Source organism: Talpa europaea (genome assembly GCF_964194135.1).
Source record: "Talpa europaea genome assembly, chromosome: 1".
Taxonomy (NCBI): Eukaryota; Metazoa; Chordata; class Mammalia; order Eulipotyphla; family Talpidae; genus Talpa; species Talpa europaea.
In genome coordinates this window covers 127119904-127133633 of record NC_140073.1, presented here as the reverse complement: position 1 = coordinate 127133633, position 13730 = coordinate 127119904, and the positions used below count along the sequence as shown (strand labels likewise).

The following is a 13730-nucleotide window of genomic DNA, read 5'->3' as shown; positions in this document are numbered from 1 at the left end:
AAAGGGAGTTTTGGCACAGAGAAGGTATAACTAAAATGGACATTTATTTCACAAGAAAGGAAAGCAAAATTTTCCTCCCTTTAGAGCTCATTTTTCAGGGGCTGTGTCTACTGTCAATTAACTCTTCCCCTACTGCTTGGGAAACGACAGGCAGCAGCTTCCTGGGTGAAATTATCCTGTGTGTTATCATAAGACTATGTTATGAAATAAATCCCATTTCCTCTTTCTTAATCTAGTTTTTGTTTTGAGTCAAAGAGCATATATCCCTTTACTGCATCTTTTTCTATAAAACCAAACCAGACCAAAACAGCAATGCAAATACAGAATGGACAGTCACCCAGTTTAAACACTGAACCCCAGGGAGAGACTATAATGCCTACTTTTCTCTTAACCCACAGCTTTTGTCATTATCAACTTCCACGAAGACATAAACTTACTGTCTAATCCCACGTAATATTTCTTGACTCTTCAATCCACGTTTATTCTTAGCTTTTCTAGTTCAGTATTTGTACTGTCTCCATTGCCTTTGTTTTCCAGTCTCTGCTTTGACTCCAGAGAACTTCTTTCTCCCACACACGTACAATTTTCCTTCTCCATCCTTCTGAATGATCAGGCAGTGCTCATCTTTGTAGCCCTAGCATTTATCACAGGGCTTAGCATATAATTAGTGAAAGGTTATGGGACTTTTATTCAGCATAATAGAAAGTAGGATTAGCTTGTGATCTTCAAAGTCCTCAAAGTAGAAAATAATTTCACTGCTGTCACTTATCTGTTATAGGTTAATAGAATCCCTTATGTATTCTTTTACTTCTACCCTGTGTTTTTATTGTGATTTTTACCTCTTCAAAGGACTTTTGCATACTTTGTTCCATTGGATTTGAGTCTTACCCACTTATCAAGAAAGCAGGGCATTATTATTCAATCTTACAGTAGTGCAAATTGAGCCAGGGATTAAATGACTTCCCTTGAATCTCCCTGTGAGTGTCAGAACTGTGACTAGAAATCTTCACTGTGAACTGAAGTATAAATATGCTTCCTGGGCATATATTAGTATATACCTTGGATAAACATGTATACAATATATATTCAAAAATAAAACAATATACATACATATACATAAGGTAGTTGTAAGGTAGTTTCTTTATAAAAAGTGTCAGCCTGGCTAGGTCTTAATTGTTTGCCTTTAGGGTTTTCTATAGACCCTAATAGTTATGTATGTATTATTCAGACTTGAAAAAGCTATGTTTCTGAAGGTTGTTTACTAGTTAGTAATGAAAGAAATCTTTCTTACACTTAATTATGTTTGGTAGATGCTTTTTGCAAAGATCAGTCAACTTGGCACTATATTATATGTCTTACTGAGTGGAGAGGGGGAAGATGAAAGGACATAATTAATAAGACCAGCCTTAAGACTCCTGTGCTTAAAGAGCTGTTCAACCCCAGGGAATTACTTCAAGCCTGAGGCTGGGATGGGTTCTTTCACCTAATTACCACTGCTTCTTGTCCTAATGAAGTTTTTGCTTCTTTTCTTCAGCAGAATGAGGAGCATTTCTAGTGCTCTAGATAGAGAATCAGTATGTGGCCGATTTATTTATTTTAATGGGAGGAAGGACAAGTCAGGGGGACCAGGAGCTACACCTATTTAGAACAACAGGATATATAATGATTTATCTGACAAAATTATCCCATAGTCATTTGTCCCAGAAGAGATCCGGAAGCTTATTACCATCACCACCACACACAAGCTAGTGTGAGACAAACTAGCTAATCTCAGGCCTCTAAACCTCCAATGTGAAAATATATCAGTAACATGGAGTCAAATACAGGAAACAGATGCCTTCCTGATTGGACTTAAAACTCCAAGGCAGGGTCAGCCACAGGCTAACCTATTAGTTAGCTAGCATTTGTCTCTCACAACCTCCAACTTCTTTTATTAGTCTCCCTCTCTGCTTTCATGGTATCCCTTTCTTATTCTCTTGCGCTCTAATTGCCAAGAATTTCTGTATAGGCCTGCCTTCTTTGGCAGTACTCCGTGCTCTGAGCCTCACAACTTCTCACAGCCCTCAAAATCTTCTTTCGTTCAGACTGTTGGGCTAAAATACAACCTCAAAATACCTTATACTTGGTTGTACTAAGGACTCAATACACTAGTATTTAAAGATGGTTTGTTCAGTGTGGTCTACCTTTCTTCCATCCTGCCTTCCTCCCTTCTTTTCATTTTGACAGGGGAAAATTTTTAATACAAAGCAACAATTATATAATAATGGTCAATCATTCAGATTAACTGCATAATGTAGTTTAGGTGACACATCAGTAATGGCAGCCAACAAATCTCATAAGCTAGCAAAGGCTTGTTTTTCATTCCAAATTGGGTTATAAGTGTTCCCTGATCCCTGTAGTCACTCAGACTGGGGAGCCACAGTATCAAACATTGCCACTTATTGCTCTTACTGTGTCAAAGGGAAGAAAGCTCTAGTAGGACTCACATAGGCAATAAGTGCTTTGACCTGTATATGATATCCTAAGGGAACTTGGAGGGACAGAAGCAATGTTGATTGTGTTCATACTTATTCCCTTTTTAGCCTCAATAAAACTAGCACCATAATAAGCATAGCAGAGAGTAAATATTTATTAAAATGCAATGATTTCCAGGGATTCTGGTTTCTTTGGGGTTTTCCTTTGTCTATTTTAGACTAGAATACGTAACAGAGTTCAAGTAAAGCCTGCAGACCTTCAGATTCAGTCTAGTGTCCTGAAGATACTTAAGTAAGTGGGATTCAAAGTCATTTGAATCTGTCTGAGGATGGAATTCCAGGATCAATCATTCATGGCCTGGTTAATTTCATAAGTATCATATTTCTTCTGTAGATTCAAGGAAATAGTTCCAAACAACTCCCTTTTTTCTGCTTGACACAAGGCATTGTGCAATGAATATTTGTTGACTGACTCATAGGTAGAGAGCCCACAGATTATGGTTAATTTTTGGAATTGGTATCATAGAGATAAAGACTAGAATTTTGGACTAAAGAATCACTCTTTTTATATGGTGGTATAGTACAATTTTATTAAACATATGTTTAATCATATAAATTTACCATATATATATATATATATATATATATACACATACCAGAAAAATGAAGAGTTAAAAAAAATATATAGTGGGGTATACAACCCAGGAAGTTCTGCCTGTTATCCCGGTCACAGGGCTTAGTCCTCTGAAGAGATCTAGATGAAAATTCTCACTCTACTATGGTCTCAGTTGAATGTGACTCTTAGTGAGAAAAACTGAACCCATTGCATGTACTTCAAATATATGGTAAAGCATTTTCTTATACAACTTGAAACCTAAATGTATACCAACTGCTTCTTCTGGCATTCACCCACGAAACCAATGATCTGTTCCAGTGTTAGAGGGAAAATCTGTCTTGTTGGGGCTCATATGGAGTCTGTTTGTCTCTAGCATGGTACGATTTTTCCAAAAATCAACTTCAGGACCCAACATTCCCTGTAGAATAAAATTCCATGTCATTCTTGTTCTTTAGGAAAGTAGGCATCATCAGTAAAGCCTACCTTACATTCTATAGTGCATTTTATGTCAAGCAAAATGGTTTCTTCTGTCAGCTGTTTCGTCTGGCTTTACCTTGAGGCCTGCCTCCCCATCAGCAGACTAGCCTAACACAGATAATGCTTTTGCACATTGCAGCACTTTCACTTTGACTCTCCATCCTTTTCTCCAGAGTGCCTACCGCATGTTTACAAACAACACGTGTTTGAAGCACATGATCACCAAAGTCCGGCGGGACACCCACCACTTTGAACGCTACCAGCATAACCGGGACCTTGTGGGATTCCTCAACATGTTTGCGAACAAACAGCTGGAGCTGCCCAGGGGCTGGGAAATGAAACATGATCATCAAGGCAAGGTAACATGAGTCGCTGAGGGGAGCTCCTGATAGATGTGGCAGTTGGCTCTGCCCTTCAAGGGAGGGCTGAAAGGCTTTGTGAGGTGAAACATGCCATCTCCTTATTCCAGGAAACGTGAACACACCGGTCGTTTATGACAACGATCAGAACTCCACTGTTCTGAAGTAGTGTGTATAATGGATGGATGTGAGGGCACTTGTTTGCAAAACACTTGCTTTTTCCTGGTTATTCTTATTATATAATCTCTCACTATTGCTGATGATTAGAGAAAATGTTTCTGAGGAAGCAGCTGATGTTACAGATAACTACTATCTATGGTATTGTTTGGAGAAGGTACATCTTTGTGACGCTGGCTGGGTTTGAGCCTCACTCTTGTTAGTTCAGAACCATGACTTTGTTATCACGTTAACAAGAGTCATAGACTGACTGGTAATTGATGAGAAATAAGGAGCTGTGTTTTTAGGTCAGAGTATCCACATCTGTACTTCCTTAGTAGACAGATGAGCCAGATAACTGGAGGTGTTATATGAGTAAGAAATTAAAATGAGAAAGTAATTTTTGTAAGGGTTTCCACAGCTATGATTTTATTTAACTCTTGTTTGGCACCTGCTCTGTGCCATGAAGTGTTTAAGGTCTTTATATGTTTAACACATTCACAGCAACTCCAGAAGGCAGGACTATTATAATAATTATTGCCATTTACAGATGAGAAACCCCAGGTCCAGAATGGCTCAGGTATGTGCCAGTCAGTGTCACAGGAATGGGTGGTAACTGGGCTGTGTTGTCAGCATCCATGCTCCTAACTGTGACATTATGCTCTTCAAGTGTTGAGTAACAACCTCAGTTCCCCTGTCTGTACAAAGACTTGAAATGCATGACTTGAAGGGTGGGGAAGTTTAAAATGACATAATATTTGAAGTATTTAACCATGCTTGGTTCGTTTAACAAATATTTATGGAGCACCCACTGCTTTATAGATTTGCCATTCCCATGGCAAGAGACTGCAAATAAATACCTAGTATGCCAAGTACTGAGTAATGCTATGTTTTAAAAGAAAGCACGGTCACATGCTAGAGAAAGACAGGAGTGGAGGTTTATTTTATGCAGGTGGCCAGGAAAGAGCTCACAGATAACACTACATGGAGACAGGGATCCAAAAGTAATAAAGAGTAAATCACATCAGGGGAGAGCTTTAAGGCGAGTGGAATGTGTAAGATATTCTATAAATGTCATTCTCCCCCAAGTGCCCTCTAGCAATAATACACAGTAACATCTTATTCATCCTGAACTCAACTTCCCAGTGTCTTTTCTGAGAGATAAAACAGTCAAAATAGATGTTACCAAGTACATGAATTTTAATGCATGGAATGAGCATTAAGACTCTCATGGAAACTGTTGACTTGATTTCTGTAAATCTTTTTAATAAACCTGTAATTTCCAGCCCAGAAGAGATAAGAACTGGCAGATATGATGTTTAGAAGAGATGAAAGGGAATGAATTGTGATTATGCCCCTTGACCAGAGATAAAATGGTCTGGTGTTATACACAGCCAGGTGGGTGAGACAGGACCCTTGGGAGCAGGAAGCAGGGATATCTGCAGCCTTCTAGCCGCTCCTCCCAGGAGGGGGCGTCATGTTACTGCTACCAGCTTTGGTTCGATGATCTGGAAATCTGATGCTTGTAAGCATTTACTGAATGGAAGGGCATAATCCTTTCCAAGTATGAACACTGGAAAATACTGCTAGTATTATGCCTAGGTTTAAAAAAAAAAACAAGAGGATAAGTACACTAAGAATTCAGCTCTGCTCTCAACTCTGACAAGGTCACCTGTATCATAGGGAGCTGTGTTCACAAGAGAACACCGCCCAAGGAAAACCCAAGTTGAGATAATGCTGTGTCTGTCTGCTCTGTGTAGAGCTTTGCTTACTAAGTCTTTCTGTATCCTTAATTGAAGGAAATTGGGAACTTACAGTCCACACGTGGAGGGGGTGGTCCTTCCTGCTAGGCATAATTTGCCAGCACAATTCAGGAGAGAGTTTCTTATTAATAACCCGTGGACCTTGTGAGAAGTTTAAATTACAGGTAGGATACTATTTAAGAGGAGTAACAATGTCTTTTAAGAAAAACATCTGTCTCTTAGTTTTTCTAAAAGCATGGATGCCTCACATTTTAGCTAATGTTAATGCTAAACATTATCTCAGCTATGTGGTGATCCCAAATGTCTTGTTGCTTGTAGGTTTGGACTCAGAGCTCCAAAATGAAGTGTGGACCTAAAGTTGTAGGCATTGTAAAGATCCCTGAATGTGGGCTGGTCTGTAACCGACCTCATAGTCTCCTGGTGCCTCTGCATTAGAATGCTGTTTGGCATGAAAGACTTAGAAGGACCTAATCCATTGCAAACTAAATGGATTAGACAGGCCTGGAAGCTTATCACTTTACCCTCAGGTCTCTCCTTTGTGCATAGTTAAGATGTTTAGCTAAAATGGACACCTCACAAAAGCTGGTATATCAGTATCTCCCTGTCATATCCCCCAAGTCCTTCCTTTACAAATTACTGGTGTCCATGGAACTAAAAGAGGTTTTTGGGAGAGGTTGTGTCTGTATTTGGAGGCTCTGCTCTTGACTGCATTTCAGAGGTCATAACTCCCATCTTCTAGCCAGTGAATAGGTTTTCTTCTGGCCTGAAATTTTAATACCACCCCCACTTAAAATGAGTTTTTTTTGCATCAAAACATTTAAGGTAATAAAATTAAACTTTTTACCTCATGTAATATAACATCAAAAGCTGTTAAATACTATGAAATTATTTTCCTATAGGGATGACTGTTTTGTGGAATCGACAGGGAACTGAATGTCCTAATCCTCATCTACATGAAAGGAAATGTTTTTGTTTTTTTTTTTTAAAGATTTATTTCTTTATTTATTTATACAAGAACTAGGGTATGGGACAGATTCGCAGGAGGGTGAGAGGATTTACCAGAGACAGAGCGGGGAACAGAACAGGCAGACTGATGAAACACACTGCTGAGGGGAGCAGCAGGTGAGACAGGAGAGGTCTGCCACACCATGAGGGACCCTTGCTGGCCGGCTGGGATCGAACCGGTGCTGCAGAGGCTGCGGACAGCTTCACAGCGCTGTGCTCAACCGCCTGTGCCACCAGAGAAGGCCCTGAAAGCAAATGTTCTTAAGAGGAATGTTCTCAAACTAGCTCTTCAGCCTTAGGATTTTTGGCTCCATCATTTCTTCTCTAGTGCAACATCTTTCTTTCACTTTTTTATTCAGTTGTTCAGCACACCTCTGAATGCCTACTGTGTCCAGCCGCTGTGCTGACAGTGGTAAAAGCTAACACTGAGTGTAGCATTATGTAAAATATAGTATTGACTGACTGTGTGCCAGGCATTGTTGTAAGCACTTAAGATTAGTTCCTTTAATGCCTACAGTGGTCTTATAGACAGCTTCTGTTTTACCCACATTTTGTGGAAGAGGCAACTGAAGCATGGCATGGTTAAGTTTGGAAGTAATGGAATTGTATTTGAACCAAGGCAGTCCAGCTCCAGAATCTGCCCTCTTACCCTGCCTTCCGTCAGTGAGTGGGGTGAATGGTTATCTTTTAGCAATTATAATGAAGGAAGCTAAAGGTGTTATGGGAGCCTTTGCCAGGGTGTCCTACCACAGTCGAGGCGGTGCATCTCATTCAATGAGATGCATCATCTAAGGGCAGCATTTTTTTTTTTTGATTTTTCTCTATTTTATTTTCAATTTCATTAATTTCTATCTTTATTTTTATTATTTCCTTTTTTTAAATAATAAATTTTATTTTATTTTTATATTCCCCATACAATTGCAACCCCCCCCCCATTTTGACCCCAATCCCTCCCCTCCCACGCCCCACCCCCCAAAAAGTGTCTCTGGTTCATAGTTTTTTGTTGATTTTGATTTTCACTTTCTTATAGTTATTCATTTTCTTGGTCCCTTATTTAAGTTTTCTAGATTCCTGCTATGAGTGAGACCATCCGGTATTTTTCTTTTTCTTTCTGGCTTATTTCGCTGAGCATGATCCCTTCCAGCGCCATCCATGTTGCTGCAAATTACATGTGTTTATCTTTTTTGAATGCTGAGTAATATTCCATGGTGTATATGTACCACATCTTCTTGATCCAGTCATCTATTTTTGGGCATTTGGGTTGTTTCCAAAGATTAGCTATTGTAAACAGTGCTGCTATAAACATAGGGGTGCAGGTGTTCTTTGGAATTGATGTTTCTGTGTCCTTTGGGTAAATACCTAGGAGTGGAATTGCTGGATCCTATGGAAGCTCTATGTTTAGTAGGTCCAGAAATCTCCACACAGCTCTCCATAGTGGTTGGACCAGTTTGCACTCCCACCAACAGTGCAGAAGAGTTCCCTTTTCTCCACACCCTCGCCAACATTTGTTGTTGCTAGTTTTTTTAATATGTACCATTCTCGCTGGTGTAAGATGGTATCTCATGGTAGTTTTGATTTGCATTTCCCTGATTACAAGTGATGTTGAACATTTTTTCATATGCCTGTTGGCCATTTGCATTTCCTCTTCAGAGAAGTTTCTTTTTAGCTCTTCTAAGGGCAGCATTTTAGATGAGCAGTTCTTAACTCTCTAGGCATAAGTGATGGAGTCTTTTCTTGAATCCCCATGTTTTGTGACCTCTATCTCTAGCTGTCTCTCATGGTATGGTTGTCATGGTATGGTTATCTTCCCAAGCAGATGAGTCTCTTCTTGAGCTATGCTTTATTTTTTAATTACTCTTTGACATCAGTCCCTTTACATGGAAGATTCCAAAGAAAGTTTGTTTAATGAAACTTGTCACCTATTGCTTCCTGGCTATTTGATTATTCCGTAATCTCTGCTTTGGACAAAAGCAGAAGCTGCCAGGCTGTCTCCCATTCAACTCCCTCCTCCTACACTCTCACCAGCCATGCTCCTGGCTGCCCCGTTTGACCTATCCTAATGCATTTGTTGTCTTGGATTTTCCACATTGCATGCTTGGACAAGTTATGTTTGTACTATACTTTAGATGTTTTAAGTTCTGGAAGAAACTCTTTTTCTAATTCCTTAAGCCCACAGCTTTACATTGGGTAGGATCTCACAGAATTCTAGGTCTGGTATGCTTGTCTTGAAAATTCAAAGATAAAAATGCCCTAGATTCCCATAAAGAAGAAATGTAAAATATTCTTTTAAAATGAACCATTAAAGAGTAAGAACACATGCAATTGTATGGGGAATATAAAAATAAAATTTATTATAAAAAAAAAAAAAAGAGTAAGAACACGTGGCCTCCCCGGTGGGGCAAGGGGTTAAGACGCAACCTATGAAGCTATTCGCAGCCAATGCAGCATGAGTTCGATCCCTGGCCTGCCAGGGAGCAACCCACATGGCACAGCAGACCTCTCCTGTCTCCCCGCTGCTCCCCTCAGCAGTGTAATTCAGTGTGCCTGTTCTCTTCCCCACTCTGTCTCTGGTGAATCCTCTCACCTCCCCATACCTCTGGCCTGTACCCCAGTTCTTGTATGCATAAATAAATACATCTTTAAAAAAAAAAAGAGTAAGAACACAGTGACAGGCCTTGCTGGGTAAAATGATGAAGATAAAGATATTTGCATTGGCTACACTCATCCCATGTGCTAGGTTCTTTTCCATGGATTTTTAAATTTGTATCATGACATTTTGAGGTAGATATTATCATTATTATAATCACCCACATTTTATAAAATTTAGAGATGTTAGTGTGCATATTAGCAAGCAAGTGAATAATCCAGAGCTCAAGTTTCCAGGAGTATAACTCTTAACACTGCACTCTTCTAGGAGGGATTGTATTAGGAAATGAGAGATAATTTATCAACCAAGGAAGAAGCAGTGAGCTTGGGTTTAGTGGTGTCCTTCAAGGTTTGGACTAAATCACACCTCACACCTATGGTAGCCAAGAACACACCACCAGAAACACCTTACATGGCATTAAATGCCATTGGGTCCTAATGCTAGGAGCACACAGAATAATGGAAGGAAATAGAGTTCACTTATGGGGACAGTTTCTTCTATGCCAGACACTACGGTAGGAATATTACATTAGCTCATTTAACTTCTACAGTAATCCTTTAAAATAGCTTTTTCTACAGATGAAGAAACCAGAGTTCAAAGAGGTTAAGTCTGAAAGAAAACTCTGGATAGAAACCCATGTCTTTCTGTATCAAAAGCCCATAATAACTTTCCTAGTCCAGTTTAGTCTAGACCTCACAAGGAGCCACTAACCGCCTAACTTGTGGGTCATGTAAATTTACTGGTTTTGCATTTACTTTGCTCTATAAATGAATAGGTGATGGCTGATCATCTTTTCATGTGCTTATTGAATATTTGTATATCTTTGGGAAAATGTGCATTCAAATCATTTGCCTGTTTTTTCTTTCATTTATCTTTCTATCATTGAATTGTAAGTTATTTTTATATTCTAAATACTTGTCCCCTATCAGATATATGCTTTCAAATATCTTCTCCTGTTTTGTAGACTACCTTTTCTGTATCTTGATGATATTGTTTATGCACCAAAATTTAAAATTTTGATGTAGTATAGTTCATTTTTATTTTCTTTTGTTGCTTGTGCCTTTGGTGTCTTAGCTAAGAAAGCATTATCTATCCCAAGGTCATAACGATTTACTCCAGTGTTTTCTAAGAGTTTTATTGTTTAGCTTTCACAATTAGATAAGGGATCTATTTTTTTTTTTTATAAATTTTATTGTTATATTCCCCATACAATTGCAGCCCCCCCATTCTGACCCCAATCCCTCCCCTCCCACCCCCGCCCCCCTAAAAGTGTCTCTGGTTCATAGTTTTTTGTTGATTTTGATTTTCACTTTCTTATAGTTATTCATTTTCCTGGTCCCTTATTTAAGTTTTCTAGATTCCTGCTATGAGTGAGACCATCCGGTATTTTTCTTTTTCTTTTTGGCTTAAGGGATCTATTTTGAGTTAATTTTTTGGTATGGCGTGAGGCAGGGGATCTAACTTCTTTTTTGACATGTGGATATCTAGTTGTTCCAACAGTTTATTGAAAAACTATTCCTTCCCACTGAATGTCATTACTTGTTAGGAAAAGGCAAATCAAAACTGCAATGAAACATCACTTCATATCCACTTGATGGGCCATAAAACAAAGCCAAACTAAACAAAAATCCAGAAAATAATACACATTTGCAAGGATATAGAGAAATTAGAACCCTTGTGTACTGCTGGATGGGAATGTAAAAAAAAAAAATAAAAAATGGTGCAGCCACTTTAGAAACAGTTCAACAGCCTCTTAAAAAATGCTTTTCAAAGAGTTGCCACATGCTCCAAAACTTCCATACCTAGGTGTATACTCAGGAGAAATGGATTTGAGAAAATTATGCAGCGATAAGGTCAGGATTCCTGGGACCCATCGTTCTCTGATCTGACCTCTGTGAACCTGTTTTTCCCAAGGTTACATTTAGTAACCTGTCCTGTCCAGCTCCTAAAGCTGTGGTTAGCCTCAATTTAGATACCAGTGGGACTGCAAATAGGAGAAAAATAATTAGGATTACAGTTATCACAATTTATTTAGTAATTGACTTCTTATTTGAGTTACAGTTTAGAAATGTGGGTTATACAAATACCTACAAAATTATCTGGGCTGCTTTTACCTAGGTGTGTTGCTTACTTGGTTATTGCTAAGCAACCCACCAAAGTCTTAATTTGAATGATTAGGTAGAAGTAAAGATCTATATAAAACAATAACTAAGGAGTTTCATCAATTTATAATTTTGTGAAAATTATTAAGATTTCTTGTTAATGGCTAAATCCTTACTCTAAAAGGAATTATGAAATGGTTCTAAGGCATCTAGAGTAGGCTTATTGTTCCAGTCTTCCTCTTAACCAACTGTTGATTCCCTTGAATGATGAGTAAAGCCACGCATTGGAATTATTATTTAACAATTCAAAGGAATGAAATACTGGTACAACATGGATGAACACTAGAAATACGTGCTTAGTGAAAGAAACTATACAAAAAAATACCACATATTATGATTCCATTGATAAGAAATGTCCAAAATGGGTAAATCTATGTAGATAGGAAGTTGATTGCTGGTTTCATTGGGTTGAAGGTGGGATGGGGAGTGAATACTAATAGGTAATGGATTTCTTTTTTCGGGGGAGAAATGTTCTAAAATTAAATTATGGTGGTGGTTGCACAAACCTGTACATACACTAAAAAACAGTGAAGTATACCATTTGCTTTAAATGGTAAGTTTTATAACATCTGAATTATGTATCAATAAATCTATTTAGAAAAATAATAGATTGGATTAGAGGAAGGACAAAATCTCCTTTTTAGCTCCTGGAATGTATAGATATCTGAATCTTCAGTGTTGAAAGTTAGATGATATGGTTCTAAACTGGAATTGACATCAAATATGTAATGCTTTTCTTCCTGTTTTGTATTCTATTTGGAAAGGTCCTTCAGAATTCCACAGTGTGTTTTAATCAGTATTTTGTTCCATTACTTGATTTTCTTAATTATTCTGATGCTGTAATGTTGAGACTGGCAATTAAGCCAAGTTTAATTTTATTCAGGATTATCCTTATGAAATTGAGTGATCAACATCAGTGTGTATTTGTTGGACCTATGGCCTAGGATTTTCACCCAACTTAAAGGACACATTTAGATACCTCATTTTGAAAGGAAGCATATAAGCAAAGAAAGTAGGCCAGTATAAAAAAAAATTTCTGCTTGCTTGTTATTGTAATAATTCTTAAACTTGAAACACTCTCAGGAGTGTGAAAATCAAGGGTAATTTGGGAACTGGGTTATAGTGTTGTTATAAATATTTTATATTTATGCAAGTAATATGCATCAGTAGTATTAAAATGTGACTTGTTTAAAATGCTTCTGGTTCTTGGCTGGATTTGATCATTAGTATGTGCTCATGGGGATAATATATCTGGAAGGTGAATATGGTCTTGAATAAGGAAAACCAAATGTTATTTAACCCATGAGTGAGTCAGTCTCTCTCTCTCTCTCTCTCTCTCTCTCTCTTCATCCTCTCCTTCTCTCCCTTCCTCTCTTCCTTGAATGACATACACAGTTAGAAAAGTACTATGAAGGGCCTCCCTGGTGGCACAGCGGTTGAGCGCTGGGTTGCGAAGCTGCCTGCCTCAGCAGCGCCAGTTCGATCCCCGGGCACTGGGTTAGGGTCCCACATGGCGCACAGATCTCTCCTGTCGCCCACTGCTCCCCTCAGCAGTGTACTTCAGTCCTTCTGCCTGTTCTGCTCCCCGCTCTGGCTCTGGTGAATTCTCTCACCCTCCCGCGCTTCTGACTGTACCTAGTGATTGTATAAAAAATCTTTAAAAAAAAAAAAAGAAAAGTACTATGAAGTTTATTATTTCTTAGGTCTGTGCAATAAGCTTATCATTTGGCTTAATTTTTAGAAAAGGTGTTTTTTGATTCCCCTTTCATATGGTAAATGAAACAATTTTTTTTCTGCCTCTTTGTTTTGTACTTTCAAATAATATTAATAGGAGTGCCTTTCCAGATAATTTAACCCTAAATTTAAATACTAAGAAACTTTGTATTTTATGTGTTATACATAGATTTCATGTTAAAAAAATGTAAATTGATAACCATTGCCTTCTTTAAAGTGAAATAACATTTTCCATAGTTTCTTATATTTTTCCAATAAAAAGCATATCATTTCCAAGCTAAATTTACATCCATTTCCACTTGCAAGTTTTGTAACTGTAGGACTTTGTGATTTGGAT

At 38.2% G+C, this 13730-nt stretch overlaps 1 protein-coding gene across 1 annotated transcript in view; it reads left to right on the top strand.

Annotated features, from left to right (window-relative positions):
- Positions 1–13730, top strand: part of HECW2 (HECT, C2 and WW domain containing E3 ubiquitin protein ligase 2) — a gene marked incomplete at both ends in the record, with an annotated part of 211556 nt that overhangs the window by 115957 nt on the left and 81869 nt on the right. The window contains one exon of the mRNA XM_084247786.1: positions 3741–3926. Coding sequence (XP_084103912.1) covers positions 3741–3926 — 186 coding nt within the window. The remainder of the gene's footprint in view (positions 1–3740; positions 3927–13730) is intronic.